This window comes from Sprattus sprattus (assembly GCF_963457725.1).
Source record: "Sprattus sprattus genome assembly, chromosome: 21".
NCBI lineage: Eukaryota > Metazoa > Chordata > Actinopteri > Clupeiformes > Clupeidae > Sprattus > Sprattus sprattus.
Genome location: NC_137919.1, coordinates 2,649,896 through 2,674,895, shown reverse-complemented (window position 1 = coordinate 2,674,895; position 25,000 = coordinate 2,649,896). Strand labels below are relative to the sequence as shown.

Genomic DNA, 25,000 nt, shown 5'->3' with positions numbered 1-25,000 from the left:
AACCTTCAGTTAGTTCACTCACATTCACTAACAGTCACTTCAATCCTAAGAATGGAACGTTACGTCACATCTGCCTCTTCACGTTAAGCATAGAACGTACAAAGTCCCGCAAGAAAATGGACTCCAAGCAGACTGTAGAAAGTATAACAACAACAACAACTACGCGTCTGTGGTGTGTGCAGCTGTCCATGTGTGTGTGTCCGCAACAAAGTGTAACTGCAGCCTTACCGAGGGTCTGGATGGGGAAACTGAAGTCCAGCAGAGAGGTGAACTCTTTACTTGGGCAGCCCTGCAGGTTCACTATCCTCACCGTCTCTGTAGAGAGGAAAAAACACAGGCTAAATTCCTGACGTTTGCTCATAGGTGACTCTCGGTCTGACCTGCAGCCACCTCAGTGACATCTGTGACTGACTCTTTATGTTATTTGAATCATTTAACATTTAATATCCTCCTGGGAACCAAGAAAAATGAACAGAATAGCTCAAAAGTGTAAGAGGGAATGCGTGACAAAACAAAAGTACTACATCTATGGTCTATGGGGTTGGTTCTCAGGAGGTAACACGACCCGTGCATCTGACCACCCCTCTCCCCAGCAAGAAGCTACTGTGTTGGGTGATTTCAGGTGATTTGAAGTGATTTCAGGTGATCTCAGGAGATTTCAGCTGATTTTAGGTGATCTCAGGTGATTACAGGTGATTGCAGGCGATCTCAGGTGATTTTAGGTGATTTCAGGAGATGTAAGGTGATTACAGGTGATTGCAGGTGATCTTAGGTGATTTCAGGTGATTTTAGGTGATCTTAGGTGATTTTAGGTGATCTCAGGTGATTACAGGTGATCTCAGGTGATTGCAGGTGATTTCAGGTGATTTCAGGTGATCTCAGGTGATCTCAGGTGAATACAGGTGCTCCCACTGGAGTACTTACTGTCCAGGGCGATGAGAACTGTGTCCCGGTCCAGCTGAGTCACCTGCACGGCATCTACAGGTTTAGAGTCTGACGGAGCCAACAGATCAAAAATCACAAGTGTGAGATTATTGATATGGTTCATGTGAGAAAAATGCCTGACCCTAAACATTACATTACTCGAAGAAATTGTTGACATGGTATGAAATGTGAATTCATGCACTAGCTTAAACCCCCCCCACACACACCCAAGTATACACACAACAACACACACACACACAATCACACACCCAAGTATACACACAACAACACACCGACCCGCTTGCATACAAAAGCACAAACATATACACACCCACAAACACACACACACAGCTCCCTCTCTCTGTCTCTCACCTAGCTGGGAGCTGGGCAGGCCGTTCAGGTTGACGATGTCAAACTTCAGCTGCTGTCCGGCCTCTGCGTCTTCACCCCCTCCGGAACATTCCCTCACCCCCACACAGAGCTGGGGGAACTCGTCCGTCACCACCACCAGAAGTTCAAAGACGGGCAGCGAATCGGGCAAACTCATCGCTATGTGCTACAGGGGAGGAGGACAATGGATGGGGTGATGAAGAAAGACACGACAGAAATCAAGCTAGACTAGGAACACGTCTATGGTCCAGCTGCTTCACCAAGGGATTCAAGCTAGACTAGGAACACGTCTATGGTCCAGCTGCTTCACCAAGGGATTCAAGCTAGACTAGGAAACACGTCTATGGTCCAGCTGCTTCACCAAGGCTGTGGCAAGATGGGTTTTAATTCTAGCAAATGTACAAACAAAACGAGTATCTTCCATACACTCCAATTGCAGTGATTCCTATAAGTGGCCCTATAGACTTTTGTAATAGCCCACCATAACTAAACCTGGACTGTATCATTTTTTGAGTTTTTGTGTGATGGTCTTGTGTGAATGCGTGTGTTATCGCCTACTCCCGCGATGTCATGTTAATCTATTATTAAACTTAGCATATCGATTGTTAAACAGACTGGCCAATTTTTAACAAACTGGCCGATAACTGACGTAGCTATGCTACTACACAGGCATAATAACAGCAGCTATCCCCCCTGATCTTAAACCCAGTTTATAGTCAGTACCACACAGGCTTAATAACAGCAGCTATCACACCTGATCTTAAACCCAGTTTAGACCTGAGGTCTTGACTCACCTTGAGGTGCATAAACTTCTGCAGTGGGTCGTACCAGAGCAACACGACCAGCCCAGATGGTACCGCTCCACACAGGAAGGTGCTGTCTGTATAGGGGTTACGCGCTGCAAGAGAGAGGATGTTAAAGGTGCTGTCTGTATAGGGGTTACGCGCAGATCAGAGCCAGATCAGGGCCAGATCAGAGCCAGATCAGGGCCAGATCAAAAAAAATACTGGGCAAGGTAGAGGCAAGGAACTCCACAACGCCAAGTGGAGTGAAGTGGAAAGCCTTCTGCCAAGTCCAGTATTGTTGTATGACAGGACCCCTTGAGGGCCGTTATCCTCACCTCCACTGTACCCCCCCCCCTGAAACACAGGTGTGCTCACCTACACTGTACCCCCCCTGAATCACAGGTGTGCTCACCTACACTGTACCCCCTCCTGAATCACAGGTGTGCTCACCTACACTGTACCCCCTCCTGAATCACAGGTGTGCTCACCTACACTGCACCTCCGGCAGCCTTTGGTGTCCGCGATCTTCACCGACACGGCAAACTTCCTGTTTACATGAACAGATAAACAACATCAATGATCATTCTACTGCAACCAAGCAGTAGAAATTGAAAATATTTCAAATGCATCAGCAAACTCCAATATTGCATTACACACACACATTCACACACACAACGCGCACACACACACACACACACACACACACACACACACACACACACACACACACACACACACACACACACACACACACACACACACACACACACACACACACACACACACACACTCACACACACATTCACACACACACACACACACACACCTGGGAGTGATGCGCTCTGTGAAGCGGTTGGTGCTGAGAGACAGGTGGCTTTGTTTCTTCTGCAGGTTGGTGCGCTGCTCAAAAAGAGCCGTCAAGCAGTGGGAGTAAAGCTGACACGACTTCCCTGAGAGCGCACACACACACACACACACACACACACACACACACACACACACAAACACACACACAGGGGGAGGGAGAGAGAGGAAGAGATAGCACACACACAAACACACACACAGGAAGAGAGTGAGCTAGCTGACAACTTCCCTATAGTATGTGTGAGTGTGAGTGTGAGTGTGTGTGTGTGTGTGTGTGTGTGTGTGTGTGTTTGTGTGTGTGTGTGTGTGTGTGTGTGTGTATTTGTGTGTGTATTTGTGTGATTGTGTGTATGTGTGTGTGTGTGTGTGTGTGTGTGTGTGTGTGTGTGTGTGTGTGAGTGTGTGAGTGTGTGTGTGTAGTCGTCAAACAGTGGGAACACAGCAAACGCGACTGCCCATACACACTTAACATGGTAAACAGTGGGAGCACAGACAGACACAAGATGTCAGAGAGAGAAACATTTTCCCTAAGACCACACACACACACACACACACACACACAGACACACACACACACACACACACACACACACACACACAAAATGAAATGCGGCAGAATTGTGTGTGTGTGTGTGTTCTCAGTCTGGGCACGTAGTGAGAGGGCTCCCTCCTACCTGAGACAGTCATGAGGACATTGTTCATGATGTACAGCCATGTGCACCTCTGTGGAAGCAGCTGTGGGAGAGACACACAAGCAGAGAGACAAGAGGTGGAAAGAGGGAGAGGAAGAGAGTGAGGGAAGCAGAGAGCCAAGAGGTGGAAAGAGGGAGAGATAGAGAGTGAGGAAAGCGGGGACAGACAGAGAGAGGGAGAGAGAGAGTGAGGGAGTGAGGGAAGCAGAGACAGAGAGAGTGAGATAGAGAGGTATAGAGTGAGGGAAGCAGAGATAGAGAGAGAGAGGGAGATAGAGAGGTATAGAGTGAGGGAAGCAGAGATAGAGAGAGAGGGAGAGAGAGAGTGAGGGAGTGAGGGAAGCAGAGATAGAGAGAGAGGGAGATAGAGAGGTAGAGAGTGAGGGAAGCAGAGATAGAGAGAGAGGGAGAGAGTGAGGGAGTGACAGACAGACAGAGAGAGTGAGAGAGAGAAATGAAGAGGAAGGAGAAGAAAGAATGATGGAGAGCATGGGAGAGAGGAAGGAGTGAGAGAGAGACAGACTATAAACTATGACTGACATTTCACCGCATACATCACCATTTTAGAATCAAAATAATCCAAAACAACATCATGTCTCAACCACACTGTGACATTAATCAAACAGTGGTGGAATACTGTTAGTGGAGCTACAAACAGGAGGAGAGGAGAGGAGAAAAGGGGAGAGGAGGAGAGAGGAGAGAAGAGGAGAGGAGAGGAGAGGAATAAAGGGGAGAGGAGGAGAGGAGAGAAGAGGAGAGGAGAGGAGAGGAATAAAGGGGAGAGGAGGAGAGAGGAGAGGGGAGGAGAGGAGAGAGGAGAGGAGAGGAGAGGAGAGGAGAGGAGAGAAGAGGGGAGGAAAAGGGAGGAGAAGAGAGGAGAGGAAAAAAGAGAAGAGAAGAAGAGAGAAGAGGAGAAAAGAGGAGACGGAAAGAGAGGAGAATAGAGGAGAGGACAGAGGAAGTTAGGGCAGAGGAGAGGAGAGGAGAGGAGAAAAGAGAGGAGAGGAGGAGAGAGGAGAAGAGAGGAGAGGAGGAGAGAAGAAAAGAGGAAAGGCGAGGAGAGAGGACCGAGGAGAAGAGAGGAGAGGATAAGAGAGGAGAGGGAAGAGAGGAGAATAGAGGAGAGGACAGAGGAAGTCAGGGCAGAGGAGAAGAGAGGAGAGGAGAAAATAGGAGAGGAGAGGACACAGATGCTTTGGTGTAAACACTTCAACCATATGCAGACGCACCTTTTCAAGTGTGTCCTCGTGAAGCTCGTTGAGGTTGAGGGTGTAGACGCCTTCTTCTGAGCCCAGGATGAGGTACTGATCTGAGGAGGAGAGGTCAGCGTGAGGTCAACACAGATGAACTCATTAACTCTATTATTCTCCGAACTCAAAGGGAAAATGGCCGCTGAGGTGTTCTGAAATAGGAAAGGTCAAGAGGAGGTCAACATGAGATCCACACAAATGAATGAATTTATTCTAATATTTTCCAAACTCAGAGGGAAACTATCCACTGAGGTGTCCTGCAAATGAAAACAAAGGACAGGGCACGCATAGAGGTCTACTGTGATTAGAAACTATACCCATAGTATTGACAAGGGATAGGGTGACTAGGATTCTGCTTAGTAATAGGTATTTTAATCACCATTGTGTAACTTGAATTATAAATAACAGCGTATGTGTGTGTGTGTGTGTGTGTGTGTGTGTGTGTGTGTGTGTGTGTGTGTGTATGTGTGTGTGTGTGTGTGTGTGTGTGTGTGTGTGTTTGTGTGTTCGGTGTGTCTGTGTGTGTGTGTGTGTGTGTGTGTGTGTGTGTGTGTGTGTGTGTGTGTGTGTGTGTGTCAGTTCCAGTACTACGGTCAATCTATGTGTTCTAGTAAAACTCAGAGCAAGGGAAATTGTTCCCCAGGGGATTATGCTCACCTCTGGTCTTTGGGAAGACCCATGTCACAGCACAGTTGATTTTCAAAGGGCAGCCGTTGAAGACTTTGGAGAAGCAAGCTCCCATCTAAAACCAGTGATCAACATTCAATACTCCATACTCCATTCTCAAATTCAATATTCCATTCTCAAATTCAATATTCCATCAGGCCACAAGCAGTGTAGTTCTGTACACCAACCCCAAAGCAACATGGTAGTGATTTACATTTACTGACGAAATTGAGCTTTATCCAAAGTTAACAAGTGACCTCTATCCACAAAACCTTTCAAGTGAAAGATGTATAAACACCGTCCTTAACTCTAAATATTACATCTTTTATTAAGTGATTTGGCATGGTTGGTGTGGAGACCTGTTTTAAAGGATTAATCTCTGACTGAGGAGCATTGGCGTGGTCTCTCCAGGTGGCATGCTATTAGACCGGTCCACTTACGTGCACGTGGGGGGTAGGAGGCAGTCCGTGGCATTCTGCTCTCTACAAATTAAAAGGTTAGAAAAAACACAAAGGGGTTGATTCTATCGTCTCTAGTAGTTAAGGGGTTTCTCTTTCTCCAGTACTGATATCAAACTAGTATGAGGGAGCAAATTAAATATGGGAGGTAACATTAGTTTGTGTTGCTTTGTTATGGAAACAAGTCCTCAAATTCCAGTTTTAGTGTAAATTAGCTAAATTAGTCAACTCAATTGAAATTCATGTAATGTGTTACTTTTTCATCATGCCACACACAACATGCCAACATGAAATGAACAGCAGAATTAATTAGCCCTCAAAAAAATACATTGGAGCACCCTGCTGTCCCCGGTGCCAAGGCCCATCCCAGACAGACACCGGACCCGACCGGACCAGAGTCCACTCACCGAGTCCTCTGTCTTCCGTCTGAGCGTGCTCCATTCGGGGGAGAGGCCTGTGTCTTTGGGGGGGGAGGTACCATGCTCAGAGCTCTCCTCCTCCTCCTGTATATCGCCCCCTTCAGGCAGGTCGGGGTCACTGCACCAGTCCCGGACATCCTGACTGGCCGAGCACCTGGACAGGACTGTGTAGAACACAGAGAACGTTAATCATACTTAACAAGAACGTTAAACATACTTAACAAGAACGTTAAACATACTTAACAAGAACGTTAAAAATACTTAACAAGAACGTTAAACATACTTAACAAGAACGTTAAACATACTTAACAAGAACGTTAAACATACTTAACAAGAACGTTAAACATACTTCAAAGTCCCTGTTTCTGTAGAAAGATAAGGTTGATATCTGAACTGAACAGACACTTCAATACACCCCTAAATTCACTGCTCCTGACCTAACCTCTTTGATTGGCACCATGCTTGTTTCCCATGTACAGAGCCAGGACTGTGTGTACAAACACTAGAGTTCTTCTGAGCGCAAACGCAGAACAGACAGCTAGAGGACTGTGGGGATGAATACGCCTAATCTGACCCAAACTGTATTGGATTAGAATCACAGACTGCATCATTAAATCCAGAGTACATCCCCGCTTTGAAAAGTGACATGCTTTTCAGATATGGGCCTCATACACTAGTGATATGCAGGTAATACAGTTGATCTCCGGTGTGTCTTAAGACCTGATTTGGTTACATTCAATTCAATTCAATTCAATTTTATTTATATAGCAATATAACAATGCAATTGTCTCAAGGCACTTTACAGAGCCCAGAGCCTGAACCATTCAATATGACTTGGCATACTGTGTATATAAATATGGCTACATTCCATGGCAAAAAATAAGCCACAGTGAGATGGCATGGGTCTATTAAAGCTGGAAAATGATGTCATATAAAGTAGACACATTTCCACCCACACTCATGGCATTGTGCCAATATATATTTATATGCTAAAAAAGATTTGGCCTTATATGCAATATGCAATATGGTCACCATCTGTTGTTGATTAAAACACATGTTCCTCATTCTGACTCTTGTACGAACGCTAATTAAACTGAACCTAATTGGTTAACTGCAGAGTAATTTATTCATTTTAAAACGCATTATAAATTATAAATAATGTTTGACTTGAGCTTGGTGACTTGCTGATGTAAAACATACATCATAAATAATACCTGACAGTGAAAACTGCTGTGTGTGTGTGTGTGTGTGTGTGTGTGTGTGTGTGTGTGTGTGTGTGCACGTGTGTATTTGTGTTTGTGTGTGTGTGTGTGTGTGTGTGTACTGTGTGAGTCTATGCTTGTGCGTGTGAGGATGTGTGTGTATATGTACGTGTGTACGTGTGCAGTACCTGAGAGTGGCCTGAGGGGGGCGTCAGGGCCCATCGTGGCACTGGCTTTGAGTGTGAGGTCTCTGTCCTCCAGAGGGGGGGGGGTAGGAGCCTATGGCGGGGAGGGACGCGGTGCTGGATGCAGGGGGGGGGTTAAACAGCCCACTCCTCCTGATGCCACCCTTACCCCACTACACACACACACACACACACACACACACACACACACACACACACACAGACAGACACACACACACAAACACACACACACACACACACACACGAGCACACACATAAACACACACATCAACAAGGCAACAGCACACTGAGTCTGAAACCACCCTTAGCCCACTACACACAAGCACACACACGTAAACACACACATAAACACACACACATCAACAAGCAAATAGCACAGTGAAACCACCCTTACCCTACTACACATGAGCACACACACGTAAGCACACACACACATCAACAATTAAACAGCCCACCCCACCTGAAACCACCCTTACCCCACAACATAAGAACACACACATGTCAACAGCCTACTGTCTCTGAGACCTCTACCCCACTACACAAGAACACACACACATACACACACATACACACACACACACACACACACACACACACACACACACATAGCCTCCTGCCTCTTAAACTACCTTTACCCCACTTCATGAGAGTAAACACATTCAGAGGATTATCAGTGGCCGTATCCACTCACATACATCAGCAAACACATACTAACAAGAACATTACATTACAATACATCCCAATCGTTAATAATACCTCCATATGGGTATCATTAAGTCAATATCATCAGTTATACACACACATGCATGTTAATACCACCAGTCACACACTCACACTACATATAACAGGCTCTATACATCCGCTTCCAACTAGGAATTAGCAGTAGTACACTTCATCTTCAGAGGTACATTAGCAGTACACTTCATCTTCAGTGGTACACATGTGCATTGTACGTAGTACACATTCAACACTGGTCAACCCTCTAAAGAGCTGTTATCGATTTACCTCGAACTTAAGACGACATTGGCACAAAAGTCTTCATACTTTTTAATGCACTGTATTTTGTGTGTTGTATTTTTATTTATTTTTCTCTATATATTTTTTATTTTTTATAATTGTTTAATTGTATGTCTGTTATTTTATAAGGAACTTGGATTCTGAAATATAATATAATAAATTCACACAAGCTGGGGTCAAACTTAGACTGTCACAATGATAGGATCAGTGATTTTATCCCCTCAAATGTACCCTCAGATCACCTATTCTGGTTTATGGCATTAGAGGCGCATTAGTGTCGTCCTCAACATACCTCAGAGGACAACGCTCTCTTAATGGTCAGGCTCCTGCGAGGGAGAGAGAGAGAAAGAGAGAGAGAGACAGAGAGAGAGAGTAGAGAGAGAGAGAGAGAGAGAGAGAGAGAGAGAGAGCGAGAGAGAGAGAGAAAGAGAGAGAGACAGAGAGAGAGAGTGAGAGAGAGAGAGAGGGAGAGAGAGAGAGCGAGAGAGAGAGAGAGAGGGAGAGAGAGTGAGAGAGAGAGAGAGACAGAGAGAGTGAGAGAGAGACAGAGACAGAGAGAGAGAGAGACAGAGAGAGAGAGAGAGAGAGAGAGAGTCATTAGCAATGTCTAATTAAAAACATACTAAAAAATACTGATTTAAAAAACATGCAGTATAAACACAAGCTATTGCTTGTGGCTGGAGCCGGTCTGGATTCAAAATAACACAAAAACACAAAGCACTTGGTTGCACTGAAAAACCTCCTATTTTTGTGCAAGTGCTGCTCCATTTGAGCCAGAATGGCGTACGGCCAGAGCCAAGTAGGAGCCAGTGGCCTACCTCTCCTGCAAGGCCTCCTCCACACATTCCAGCAGACTCCTGTGGTAGGAAGCACAGATGTTTATCTCTCAATGGGACCGCCTGTCCTCATCACTCCAGCAAATGTCACTGTACTGTACAGTCAGCACAATAGCAAGTCTAGTTCCACCACCACAGAATCAGTGCAGAATCAGAACTAGGTTAACCAGGGACAGTTTTAGTGCAGAATCAGAACTAGGTGAACTAGGTTAACCAGGGACAGTTTCAGTGCAGAATCAGAACTAGGTGAACTAGGTTAACCAGGGACAGTTTCAGTGCAGAATCAGAACTAGGTTCACCACACAGAATCAGTGCAGAATCAGAACTAGGTTAACCGGGGACAGTTTCAGTACAGAATCAGAACTAGGTTAACCAGGGACAGTTTCAGTGCAGAATCAGAACTAGGTTAACCAGGGACAGTTTCAGTGCAGAATCAGAACTAGGTGAACTAGGTTAACCAGGGACAGTTTCAGTGCAGAATCAGAACTAGGTTCACCACACAGAATCAGTGCAGAATCAGAACTAGGTTAACCGGGGACAGTTTCAGTACAGAATCAGAACTAGGTTAACCAGGGACAGTTTCAGTGCAGAATCAGAACTAGGTGAACTAGGTTAACCAGGGACAGTTTCAGTGCAGAATCAGAACTAGGTTAACCAGGGACAGTTTCAGTACAGAAACAGAACTAGGTTAACCAGGGACAGTTTCAGTGCAGAATCAGAACTAGGTTAACCAGGGACAGTTTCAGTGCAGAATCAGAACTAGGTTAACCAGGGACAGTTTCAGTACAGAAACAGAACTAGGTTAACCAGGGACAGTTTCAGTACAGAATCAGAACTAGGTTAACCAGAATCAGAAATAGGAATCAGGTCACCCAGAGACATGGCGTCAATGTATAGAGAGCACCATAGATATTAAAAACGTAGCGTCACATACATCAGTGGCCAATGAGGTATCTACATTTCTATATCTACGGGGAGCACTATGCTCTAGGTAACATGGAAAGCCTTTGGGAAAGTCCTACTTAAAACTCTTTGAAGGTTATACTTAAGAGCAATAAGCCCTAAGGACCATGTTAGTAAATATGATCTAGTTTAGTCTGTGGGCCCATACACTGCATGTTTGTTCACTAACTGTAATCGTGTAAATCTTTCGGTCAGAAGCAGAGATTAGATCGTCTTACGGTGATTCAGCCTCGTCTCCAGAGATGCTCCAGTCGTCATAGGAACCCTAAGTAAGAAACCAAACGCAGGTCTTACAGCAGCAATACGGAGTTCTGTTCCAAAACTAGTAAGCTAACTACCTAAAAGGCAGGCAAAAACCTTACAAACACCAGCTGACAGTGATAGAAGCTTACCAACACATTAACTGGTGTCTTTTGGCAGTTTAACTGGCAATGTCATGCTGTTAAAGCTTTTATTCCATTTTTGCAGGGTGTACCAGCCTGTTACACAGAACTACATAGGGCATATCCTGGATGGCAGGTGGGGAAGACACAGGTGTTTATAAGTCCTTCATATGACCATATGCTATCAAAATGAATTTGAGGATGGTACCAAAACTAGTTGCCTATAAAACCATATCTCAAAAAGTGTCAAATTGTTGCATAGTGTTACTTTAACTAACTCTGACCTCCATCCACAGGAATGCCACACAGCTTTAGGACTGGCTTCAGTCATTCATCTGTACTGGACTCACATTGGGTCCAGACAGAGAGCGTCCCTGTAGATGAGTACCACTACCCATCCCTTTCTCAGAATGGCACATAAAAAAGGCAGTTTATGATTTAGCCCTTATAATAAAGGTTTAAAAAAATATATAAAACCATCTATGTATTAGTGTGCATTTCCTTTGGAAGGGGACATACAGCATATATGTATGACAATATTATTAAATGTGTATTATAATATATGTATTAAAGTGGAAGGGGACACACAGCATATATGCATACTATGTATATATATTATATCACATATGTATTCAAGTGCATTTACTTTGGAAGGGGACACACAGCATACAGTTTATGTATGATTAAAGTATTATATATATATATTCTAGTGCATTTCCTTTGGAAGGGGACACACATCATATATGTATGATTATATTATTATATATATATTTTCAAGTGCATTTCCTTTGGAAGGGGACACACATCATATATGTATGATTATATTATTATATATATATTTTCAAGTGCATTTCCTTTGGAAGGGGACACACAGAGGCGGCACTCACCAGGTCGGGGTAGGGCTCCATCTCTTTCCTGCGTGGAAAGCCAAACTTCACCTGGTCAACTGGGGCACAGGAACACATGTCACATCACACACACACTTCAGACACACACACACACACACACACACACTTCACTCCTGCATACGTCTTCAGCTCCTTCAATCATAGCCATTCTCTCAGAACACATGTCGAATAACACACTTGTACATCTCCAGACTCCAGACACACACAAACACACACACACACACACACACACACACACACACACACACACACAAATAACAAATAACACACTCATACATCTCCAGACTGGTGCCTCAGTGTCACACTAACAAACTAGTCCACGTTAGAGAAGGGAGTGGAACAACCATCACTGATAACCTTCGCCATGCACTTCTAAACCATGCGTCTGTTTGCGCCAAAGAGCATTCCATGAGATGAATGAGCCTCCGATGTGTTTGTTATGGCGTTGGTTATGAACATGGACGCTCATGGCTGTTTGTGTGATATGATGTGTCTGTGATACTCTCTGCTAAGACCCATCAGAGGTCATGAGTGCATGAGTGTCTTCTTCTCTCTGCATTGTGACAGTATGTGCTACGCTACGCTACAGAGTGCTCTATACAATAGCTCCTCAGTTTGGGTTCTCATGCATACACACACACAGTACACACACACAGTTTGTGTTTGTGTGTGTATATGTGTGTGTGTGTATGTATGCTTGTGTGTGTGTGTGTATGTATGCTTGTGTGTGTGTGTGTATGTATGCTTGTGTGTGTGTGTGTGTGTATATATGCTTGTGTGTGTGTGTGTGTGTGTGTGTGTGTGTGTGTGTGTCTGTGTGTGTGTGTGTGTGTGTGTGTGTGTGTGTGAGAGAGAGAGAGAGACTGTGAGAGAACATGCACATCTGTGTTAGGGTTTCCACTAGAATTCTTTCTTGTCAGCCCGCTGCCTGGAAAGAATTTATTTTACCAGACATTTTCAAAACTCACTGGTGCATCTTTCAGTTACAACATATGTGAGAAACACAAATATAATGCAGCCATTATAATGTCCACCTAGGTTGACAAAAGACGACTTCTTCGTCTTCAAATCAGTTCGACCTTTACCCTGATGTCAGGGGTGGGCACACACACACACACACACACACACACACACACACACACACACACACACACACACACACACACACACACAGAGATAATGTCCAACTCCTACCCGTCTGCCATAGCAGCTCAATCGTGCTTGACACCACGTTATCCTAATATGATGCAATCAAAAACTCTCAAATTGTCCCTCTTAGCAACCATGAACGTGAAACTAAAGAAGTAAGGACACAAAACTGAAGACAACAAACTAAAGAATAACTTTTAAATGCATAATTTTCAAGTATTCTTGAAAAACATTGCTTACTGTTGCTAGTCAGGTTGATGTGAAGCTAGATTTCTTGCATAAACTATGCTGCAAGTTATAGCTTACGGTTATAAGATTATTATTAAGCAATAGCACTACGGTACAAGCTAAATCAACATCATCAGCAAAATGTGGTTAAGGTGAACATAACTGCCCCTGTGAAGTGAATATTTGCCTATTTACCTTCCTTAACTGCCCCTGTGAAGTGAATATTTGCCTATTTACCTTTCTTAACTGCCCCTGTGAAGTGAATATTTGCCTATTTACCTTTCTTAACTGCCCCAGTGAAGTGAATAGGCCTATTTACCTTTCTTAACTGCCCCAGTGAAGTGAATAGGCCTATTTACCCTGGTTAACTGCCCCAGTGAAGTGAATAGGCCGATTTACCCTGCTTAACTGCCCCAGTGAAGTGAATAGGCCGATTTACCCTGCTTAACTGCCCCAGTGAAGGGAATAGGCCTATTTACCCTGCTTAACTGCCCCAGTGCAGGGAATAGGCCTATTTACCCCGGTTAACTGCCCCAGTGAAGGGAATATTAACCCTCCTTAACTGCCCCAGTGCAGTGAATAGGCCTATTTACCCTGGTTAAGGTTGCTGGCTTTGCCGTCAGTTACAGGCTATCAGGCCAACCCAGAGGGCCACTGGTGTTTCTGATCGATTACGTCCTTGATGTAGAAATAGAATCATTTGATTAGCTAATCTCCATGTTTCTGATGATCAAAATTAGATTTTCTATTCATTAGCACTACTGCGGACATGGTGAAGGCTTTTGGAGGGCGTGTGTGTGTGTCTGTATGTATGTGTGCATGCGTGTGTGTCTGTATGTATATGTGTACGTGTGTGTGTCTGTGTGTACGTGTATGTGTGTGCGTGTATGTGTGTGCGTGTGTGTGTCTGTGTGTGTGTGTGTATGCGTGTGTGTATGTGTGTGTGTATGTGCGTGTGTGTCTTTGTGTGTGTGTGTGGGTGGGTGTGTGGGGGTTGGCTGTGAGAGACAGAGGATGGCATAGATCATGCCAGTGGCATATCCAGGGCAGCGTGCAGCACAGTGCCACCTCTATGTGCCCTGCCCCCTGTGACATCAGCAGGCGCTGCCCCCTGTGACTTCAGCAGGCTCGGCTGAAAGAACGCCTTGTTAACGCCAGGCTCCGGAGTCCTATCTCACACCTCCATACATTACAGACAGTATGGGGCTGGCAAACAGTCGCTCTCACACACACACACACACACACACACACACACACACACACACACACACACACACACACACACATGCAAGTCCTCCCTCACACCTCCATACATTACAAACAGTATGGGGCTGAGAAACACTTGCTCTCACACACACACATGCACCAACACACACACACAGACACAGACACACACACACAGACACACACACATGCATTGTTCCATAAACTAACCAGCATTGTGTTGACGTCAACCCTCCACACACACACACACACCCAGATCCATACAGTGCATCAAACTGCAAGGGACTGACTTCATCTCTAGAGACATTACCCCGTAAACTCTGAATGGGCACACACACACACACACACACACACACACACACACACACACACACACACACACACATGTCAAGTGCAAAGTGTAAAGGCTTTTGTTTAAATCACTTCTTGAAAGGACTAGAGAGTGGAAACATGGTTGTAGAGTATGCGAGTCAGATGTGTGCATCCACACAGGGCCTCAAAAAGCCCCAAATATGTCTGAATAATTTAGGAGGAATGTCAAAAACTGAGAAGACATTTCCATTGCAAATGATCAACAGAGACGGAGGGGGAAGATATGGGGAGGGAGAGAATTTAAGACAGTGTGTAAGTGAATGTGCATGTGTGTGAGTGTGAGTGTGAGTGTGTGTGTTTTTTTGTATGAAAGTGAGTGAGCAAATATGTATGGTTGAGAGTTATGAAGGGAGAAACCCTGTGATTGTGATTGCATTCATAAGAAAAAAAGAGAGAGAGAGGAAATGGAGAGGAGAGGGAGAGAGGGAGAGGGTGGGAGAGAGAAGGGAGAGGAGAATAGAGAGAGAGGAGAGAGAGAGAGGGAGAGAGCGAGAGAGGGGGAGAGGGAGCGAGAGAGAAGGGAGAGCAGAATAGAGAGAGAGGAGAGAGAGAGAGGGAGAGAGCGAGAGAGGGGGAGAGGGAGCGAGAGAGAAGGGAGAGCAGAATAGAGAGAGAGGAGAGAGAGAGGGGAGAGAGAGGTAGAGAGAAGGGAGAGAAGAATAGAGAGAGAGGATAGAGAGAGGGAGAGAGAGGGAAGAGAGAGAGAAAGCACTCACATTGTTTTTCAGACAGCGTCTTTGCGACTGTCAAGTGTTTCCCCTCTGACTGGATCTTATCAGGAGCAGCATCTCCAGTCTGCAGAAACACACACACACACACACACACACACACACACACACACACACACACACACACACACACACACACACACGCGCGCACACACACACACACACATACATACACAAGCACATACACACACACAAATACACACACTCAAACAACCACACACACATACACATACACACACGCACGCACGTACACACACACTTCTTATTTTAGATTGCAATTTACTTGCTGTTACGTTTGTGTGTTTGAATGTACATATGTGTGCGCGTGTGTGTGTGTCTGTGTGTGTGTGTGTGTGTCTGTGTGTGTGTGTGTGTGTGTGTGTGTGTGTGTGTGTGTGTGTGTGTGTGTGTGTGTGTGATCCCCCTCACCTCCAGGTCGTTCTCGTCTAGGTTCTGTGTGTTGTGGAGGTCTGGGTTGTTGGCCATGTCCAGCAGCTCTATGATGAGATTTCTGGTCAGCAGCTGGGTCACAAACCGGTGCTACGGAGAAAGATACGAGAGCTCACTCCATCACACACACACACACACACACACACACTCCATCACACACACACACACACACACACACACACACACACACACACACACACACACACACACACTCCATCACACACACAAACACACACACACTCCATCACCTCCCATCTCACCTGGACACCCAAGCGCTCACCTTCACACTTCCAACCTGACCTGGCTACCTCAAGACTTCACCTAGTCACCTCAGCCAACCGGTCAACTCAGACCGAATCTGGTCACCTATCATCTCACCTTGTCATCTAAGACCTCAGCCGGGTCACAAACCGTTGCTATGGAGAAAGACAGGGGGTTCACTCCATCACCTCGTGACCTCTAACCTTTGACCTTGCCTGGTCATAACAGTCACATTTAGTTTTCTCACTGCTAATTATTCCCTCTCTCTCTCTCTCTCTCTCTCTCTCTCTCTCAGTCTCTCCGTTTTCCGCTCTCTGTCTCCGCAGTGGTCGATCGTGGGCGTGTGGCTGTGTGTGGCTGTGTGTTTGTGTGTTTGTGTGTGTGTGTGTGTGTGTGTGGGGGGGGGGGCGTGGGCTTGTGTGTGTGTGTGGGTGTGTGTGTGTGTGTGTGTGTGTGTCTGTGTGTGTGTGTGTGTCTGTGTGTGTGTGTGGCTGTGTGGCTGTGTGTTTATATACATTTTTTACATTTCCACTGATGACACACTGCACATCAGGGAGCAATTAGGGGTTGATTGTCTTGCCCAAGGACACTTCGACAGGGAATCATACTAGCAACCTTCTGATTACTAAACAACTCCTCTACCTCCTGTACCACTGTCGCCCAGACTCACATAAGGGCTCACCTGTCATCTACATCAAGACTTTACCTGGTCAGATCTATTTTAACTAGCCACCTCATCTCAACTTGTAGCCTTATTTCATCTGATAATATAATATCTCACCTTGTCATTTAGGATCTCACCTGGTAATCTGAATGAACCAGGTCACTTCTAATTTCACCTGGTCATCTACATTGACCTCTCGGGTGACCTCCGGTGACCCCTGAAGCTTGTTATCTCAGACCTCACATCGACATTCAAACCACAACAACTCACCACAAGTTTCGTTTTTTGTATATATTTGGGTGATCTCTGATGTCATAATCACAAAATCCCCCCCATAATCCCTAATCCCCAATCCCAGATAATCTCTCAGGACAGTTGTTTGAAGCGGAGAATGCCTGTTATCTTTTAATTAGTGCCTCCTGGACAGAATCAGAGATTACGCACAGTAGTCAGGTCCACACACGTCAACTGATGAGTGAGATATTAAAGGCTTTTGTGTAAAGGTTTATAGACCAGCTAAATAACCATACAACTCTATATACTATGGTATGTGTTGCAGTGGTGCAGTTAGCTATGGATAAGAGCATCTGCTAAATACCAGTTCTTTAGCTTTAACTATGTCTCTATGTATTCATGAGCATTTCATGCATTTGTTTATCTTTTTTGTTTTAGGGATTTTTCTGCTTTTATGTACAGCACATGTTTAAGTACCGGTACTGATGTTTTAGTGTATTAGTAAAAAGTTTGAAAAAGACAATAATATAATAACGTTGAACTACACCTGGGCAGAAGGGAGATGGTGTTGAACTACACCTGGGCGGTAAGGGAGGTGGTGTTGAACTACACCTGGGCAGTAAGGGAGGTGGTGTTGAACTACACCTGGGGCAGTAAGGGGGGGGGGGTGTTTAACTAGACCTGGACGGTAAGGGAGGTGGTGTTTACCTGAAGTAGCGTCTCTGCTGTGGGTCTCTTTCTGGGATTCTTAATGAGCGCCATCTTCACAAAGCTGTGGAAGCCTGCAGACCTGCAACAGACAGGAAGTGACACGAATTCAGCATCTGCCCCTCTGCTCTACTCGCAGTGAAAGCACCGTTTCTGAACCATACGAACATCATTTGTGTTTTTCCAATGTTGTCTTCCACATTTAACTAGAAAATGATTCATTGTTTTTTCCTAGGAGTGTATTTATGATGTAACCATGGTCTTACCATTTGCTTTTGTCTTTGAGTTTGGGAGGCTGGAAGCTGCTCTTTGACATGAGCATCAGCGCCCTGAAACACACACAACATGAATATCAGGAACATCAAGTGACTTGGGAACTGTAGTTACAAATGACAAACACAACATGAATGTCAGGAACATCAAGTGACTTGGGAACTGTAGTTTCAAATGACAAACACAACATGAATGTCAGGAACATCAAGTGACTTGGGAACTGTAGTTTCAAATGACAAACACAACATGAATGTCAGGAACATCAAGTGACTTGGGAACTGTAGTTTCAAATGACAAACACAACATGAATGTCAGGAACATCAACTGACTTGGGAACTGTAGTTTCAAATGAGTCGGAACATCAAGTGACTTGGGTACTGTAGTTTCAAATGAGTCACGCTAACTACTACCGCAGACTGGGAAATAGTGTCTCATCATTCTCACTCATTAAACATTTCACATTTACTTCCAAAAGGAGGATTCAGAGAATCTTATACACCAGCCCTGATACAACTCTTTCAATATTAACTTATGGAGCTATTAGTGCTCATTTCTTGTGTCTTCAAATTATACACCATATAAAATCCACAAATCATATAACATGTGGACTGGGAAATTGACACAGCAGATGGTTACACCAGTCATTTTAAACATTGAAACATTCGATGTGAAGATGAGGCACATCACTGAGAGTGACAGTAAGAGTCATAGGCACCCCCTTGGCCAGCTCAAAGCTCCTAATATCTCCAGATACAAAAGCACATTTTGCACAGTCACTATGCAAATCACTTAATTACCATCTCAGTATCCGGGGCCATTCATGAAACTTTAATCCCAATTTCAACATCCCCCTCCCACCCGATTAATCACAGGAAGCTAATTATGATCGCGTTGTCACGGCAACCCTCCCTAAAAATAGCCCCGGCCCTCTGTCAGGCTGTCGGCGAGCGAGTGGCGTGCGTCTGTGCCATGCTGACCTCATGGGGTGAAGGTCAAACATGGGCGGCTGGAGCTCTGCCAGCTCGATGGCGGTGATGCCCACGGCCCAGATGTCACACAGGTGGTTGTAGCCGCCCTTCTTCTCCACCGCGGCCACCTCCGGAGCCATCCTGAGACACACAGACAGACACACAAATTCAAGCTAACCGATAGACAAACTAAAAGAAAAGAAACCTCAGAACAGCACTAAAATAGGAACAAGAACAAACTAAGAAGAAAAAACTAAGCTCAAGACAATACTACACAGAGCAAACCGAAAAAGAGATTGTGACGCTACGCTGAATTTTACTGCATATAAGGGCACCAAGTTTTTTTTTTGTTTTTTTTTTTACTTGGTCTTTATCCGAAGTAAGACACATATTGTACATACATTAACAGAAATATCGTACAAACATACATTGGAAAATAGGTTAACAGAACTCTATTAATAAAAATAAAATAAATACAAAAAATATATAATACAAAAATAAAGAAGGGTGGGTGGCCTTAAACAGGAGGAGTCTTTAGGGCACAGATGTTTTAAGATAGAAAATGTCACTGATGTGGTCAACTACAGCACCTTGGTTTATCACAGGTTCTTTGTGCAGGAGCAGGTAGGTGATGAATAAAAAAATGAAGAGAGAGAGATACAAGGGAAGAGAGAAAGAGAGACACAGAGAGAGAGGTCTAGAGGTCTAGAGCCCTTATTGTCCAGCTCACCAGTAGGGAGTTCCAATGAAAGACTTCCTCTTGGCAACAGAAGCACTGATCTCCGCGGCAACACCGAAGTCAGCTGGGGAGAGGTCAGTGTTGTAGCAGGGTTAGCCAAAGGTACATTCATGAAACTCACAAGTCATTCACTACTATTCAAGAGATTGAACTTCCAGTCAAGAAACTAAATACACTACCAGTCAAAAAAACTAAATTCTCCACCAGTCAAGAAACTAAATAGTCAACCAGTCAAGAAACTAAATACTCCACCAGTCAAGAAACGAAATACTCTTCCAGTCAAGAAACTAAATACACTACCAGTCAAGAAACGAAATACACTACCAGTCAAGAAACTAAATACACTACCAGTCAAGAAACTAAATACTCTACCATTCAAGAAACTAAATACTCTACCAGTCAAGAAACTAAATACACTACCAGTCAAGAAACTAAATACTCTACCATTCAAGAAACTAAATACACTACTAGTCAAGAAACTAAATACTCTACCATTCAAGAAACTAAATACACTACTAGTCAAGAAACTAAATACTCTACCATTCAAGAAACTAAATACTCTACCAGTCAAGAAACTAAATACACTACCAGTCAAGAAACTAAATACTTTACCTGCTAAGAAACCAAATACTCAAGAAACTAAATACATTACCAGTCAAGACTTTATAAAGACCATGCACAAAGACCACTTGTCAAGAGAATGCATAGACCAGAAACATGCCCTGCCAATCAAGAGATTGAATACACAAGATCAATACACTACCACTCAAGACTTTAAGTACACCTACTCTGTGTGATTGTTCAAGGCCATATAGGTCTCGGCTCAAGTAGAAGGCTTTTTATAGAATAGCTTACATACTGCTACAAGCATACGCTCTGAAGAACTGCTTTCCAAAAATACTTTTCAAATGAAAATAGAAATAATGTGAATTGAAATGATATATTGAGGTTGAAACTGTATAGTGTAGTTGTTTCAGAATGAGAAAGGAGAGGAAGGCAGTGTGTTTCTGTGACCTTCACGCTACGAGAACACAAAGAATCTCACCTAGTTTGACGTCTCCTCTGTCGGTGATGAGGATGTTAGCTCCCTGGGTAAAACAAAGACAGGTGAATTGAGGTCCATCTCTCTCTCTCTCTCTCTCTCTCTCTCGCTCACTTACTCAGTCACATACCCACACACAGACATACACACACACACAGACACACACAGACACACACACATACCCACACACAGACACACACAAGTCGATCTCTCTCTCTCTCTCTCTCTCTCTCTCTCTCTCTCTCTCTCTCTCTCTCACGCTCTCTCTCGCTCACTTACTCAGTCACATACCCACACGCAGACACACACACACAGACAGACACACACACACACGCACACACTATGCCCTTGATCCAGTGTAAGCACACAGCTCACTCATGTGTCTCTGTGTGGAGCTAATGGTGATGTCCCTGTGGCTCAGTCACTGCTGAAGGATGCCAAGGTCACAGAGAACCACTAACAGTCCCTACTGAAAGATGCCACAGAGGTCACAGAGCTGATTCCCAGGGTGGGAACACTCACAGGCACGCCATGTCTGCCAACAGCCTGGATAAATGTGAGAACTCAATGTGCACACAAAAGATGTCAGTATAAATGTATATAAAATGGTGCTTCATGAACCACTGACACAAAATCCTTTGTGTACCCCCCCCCCCCCCCCCCAGAATAATCAGGTATTCATCCGTCTCTAGAGCCCCTATATGCCTGACTAAGTGTGCATTTTGGATTTACCTTAATATCCCTGTGCATTTTGGAATTACCTTAATATCCCTGTGCATTTTGGATTTACCTTAATATCCCTGTGCATTTTGGAATTACCTTAATATCCCTGTGCATTTTGGATTTACCTTAATATCCCTGTGCATTTTGGAATTACCTTAATATCCCTGTGCATTTTGGATTTACCTTAATATCCCTGTGCATTTTGCTTGTTTCATGCAGATGGTACAGGCCCTGTGGGAACAAAGCGAGAGAAGGAAACAGAGAGATAGAAAGAAAGAAACAGAGAGAGAGAGAGAAAGAAACAGAAAGAGAGAGAGAAAGAAACAGAGAGATAGAAAGAAAGAAACAGAGAGAGAGAGAGAAAGAAACAGAAAGAGAGAGAGAAAGAAACAGAAAGAGAGAGAGAAAGAGATATGAGTACTGAGAGAGCCACTTGAGCAAATGATTCATGCATGTTCATGCGTTCACATTCCTCCGGTTGTTCTGGTTCTCTGATTGGTCGGACTCAGAGAGGGGAAACATGAGCAAACAGCACCGGTTATCAAAATGGTTTATCGCTACGCCACGACTCACTCATAACCGTACTGCAATAGGTTCTGATCGCTAAGCAATCCTGAGTCCTTTCCACAACTTAAACAATATAATAGCTAAAGAATTACAGATTATGTGAACAAAACATGCAGTAAATATTACAGGGGAGGCCATTTGACTTCTTTACATTCAGTGAACACTTCTCCTTATTCAACATGTCAACACACCTGCCTATGGCAGACATAATTACCACAGTCATCATCACCATAGACAGGCGAGATTACCCCAGTCATACCTACAGCAGACATAATTACCACAGTCATCACCATAGACAGGTGTGGCTGTAGGGGGTTCCTTTACCTGTAATGTTTCCCGGCAGACATAAGCGATCTGTTTCTCCTTCAATGGTCCAGTCACTGTGGGGAAAAAAGACACCTTTTTTAACTTAAAAAAAATAAAACAATAAAACGTTATTTCCCATCCCACACACGGCCTGTCCTACACAGGGACAAAGGAGATACACATGCTGTCTCTTCAGATTTGGCTGAACTGGTGCGGCTATTTCTACCTTAAGAAACACTATCAATAGCATGAACATCATAGCACGACCATCCCATAAATTAAATAAAATATAATAAAAAAATAAATTGCATGAATGTGACATCAAATTAATCCATGAAGAAAGTAAATAAATCAGAATGTATCCTCAGCTAGTCATATATTGGCATTATGCCCGGGGGCAGTCCTTAGCCCATGAGAGCATGCACATAAACATAAGTGTTGAAGTAATGCAGTTATCTGCCATGTTATTACTGTACAGGGTTACCCAAAACAACGACTTTGGAAATAATAATAAAGGTAATAACAAAAACCTAATAAACAAACAGAAAGCTTCTCTGGAGTCTGATCCGTGCATGAGACAAGGATGACAGCAGCGCTGCTCCTGTGTGTCCACGCCACAGGCACACTCATGATGACCTATGACCTCATGATGACCCTTGACCCCGCTGCTCCTGTGTGTCCACGCCACAGGCACACTCATGATGACCTATGACCCCAGTGCTCCTGTGTGTCCACGCCACAGGCACACTCATGATGACCTTTGACCCCAGTGCTCCTGCTTGTCCACGCCACAGGCACACTCATGATGACCTTTGACCCCAGTGCTCCTGCTTGTCCACGCAACAGGCACATTCATGATGACCTTTGACCTCATGATGACCTATGACCCCGTTGCTCCTGTGTGTCCAGGCAACAGGCACACTCATGATGACCTTTGACCTCATGATGACCCTTGACCTCGCTGCTCCTGTGTGTCCACGCCACAGGCACACTCATGATGACCTTTGACCTCATGATGACCTTTGACCCACTCACCGTGGTAGATGTCCTGAAGCGACCCTCCCCCGCAGAACTCCATGCATATCCATAACTTAGTATTCCTGGAAGGGCGCACAGAAAACACACGTTTTTTTATTCTCTTGTTATTATTATTAGCATGTTTATTATTCTCTTGTTATTATTATTAGCGAGTTTATTGTTCTCTTATTATTATTATTATCACATGTATTATTCTCTGTGTTGCTTTGTGGTTCGGAGCATGCCTGGCTGCCAGGCCCTTTGTTTGCCAGAACAATCCAACACTTACAGATTTCACACAATTTGTAACAATCGTCACAGAAATATAAACTTTATTTTCCGCCAGGATGGAGTTGGAATTTTTAACACGAGCTGTGAGCTCTTCAGCTTGGCGAGAGAGCTCACCTATCACCAAACAAGCCTTTTATAAACAGAGAGCTCAGCTCTGGAGGTAACATTAAGACACAGCAGACAAGGAGTGGACAAAAATGGCCTGGGGGATTTTTAGATCGAGGTCAATTTGTCTGGCCTGCACGTCACTATCGTATACAAGACCTCAGTCTGAATTCAAGTCTATGTTAGTCCTTGGAATGTCTTTGTTTGCTCCGAGAGACTCTTTTAGCAACAAAATAATAAAACCTGTTCTGAGCTTCTGACACTATAGAATGTCAGATGATACAACTCAGTCTGTTACCAGCAAATGTTTCAAAACCACACACCGCTTTAGACTTGTCATTCTTGGACGTTAATTGAATAGAGTTGAATAGAGTTACGTTTCTACCCTAATAGCAGTGCCTGGGGAACAAACATCTCACACACACACCCAAACACACTGGCACTTGACCTCCAAGACAAGAATGGGAGTCGACTTGGCATGTTGCAAACAGTACAGGCCTTTTTTCCGAGGGGAATCATTTGAATTGGAGTCCTCTGTCGAGGGAGGGAAGGCCTTGGCAAAAGGGGGGTGGATTGTGCGCTATGGAATGCGACATTTTCTGCACAAGCATCTGCCCTGGCAAACAAGGAACTCCCCGGTGTACTACAAGCACACACACACACACACACACACACACACACACACACACACACACACACACACACACACACACACACACACACTCCCCGGTGTTCTACAAGCACCCAGTTCCAGAAGGCTGCACCTGTGATAGCTGCCGAAATAGGCCACGATGTTCTTGTGCTTGCATTCCTTCATCATGGTGATCTCCTGCTGGATAGACGTGATGTCATCACCTGTAGACAGGAGGAAACGGGGAGTCACATGACTGGGCAGTTGACCAATGAATGTCAGCTTGCTCATTACGCATGTGTGCTGTATTATGTTACCCTAACAACTAACATTCTCAACTTCATAATAAAAGTCCCC

General features: G+C 44.4%; 1 protein-coding gene across 1 annotated transcript in view; it reads right to left on the bottom strand.

Annotated features, from left to right (window-relative positions):
• Positions 1-25,000, bottom strand: part of map4k2 (mitogen-activated protein kinase kinase kinase kinase 2) — a 32,417-nt gene that overhangs the window by 1,367 nt on the left and 6,050 nt on the right. Inside the window, 28 exon segments of the mRNA XM_080860146.1 lie at positions 229-315; positions 925-993; positions 1,297-1,480; positions 2,109-2,212; positions 2,588-2,646; positions 2,926-3,049; positions 3,638-3,698; positions 4,885-4,964; positions 5,563-5,647; positions 6,012-6,053; positions 6,437-6,612; positions 7,839-7,920; positions 7,922-8,008; positions 9,166-9,199; positions 9,692-9,730; positions 10,891-10,937; positions 11,943-12,001; positions 15,653-15,731; positions 16,094-16,204; positions 17,982-18,063; positions 18,248-18,310; positions 19,232-19,363; positions 19,953-20,025; positions 21,007-21,049; positions 21,910-21,957; positions 22,618-22,673; positions 23,635-23,699; positions 24,777-24,867. Coding sequence (XP_080716272.1) covers positions 229-315; positions 925-993; positions 1,297-1,480; positions 2,109-2,212; positions 2,588-2,646; positions 2,926-3,049; positions 3,638-3,698; positions 4,885-4,964; positions 5,563-5,647; positions 6,012-6,053; positions 6,437-6,612; positions 7,839-7,920; positions 7,922-8,008; positions 9,166-9,199; positions 9,692-9,730; positions 10,891-10,937; positions 11,943-12,001; positions 15,653-15,731; positions 16,094-16,204; positions 17,982-18,063; positions 18,248-18,310; positions 19,232-19,363; positions 19,953-20,025; positions 21,007-21,049; positions 21,910-21,957; positions 22,618-22,673; positions 23,635-23,699; positions 24,777-24,867 — 2,262 coding nt within the window.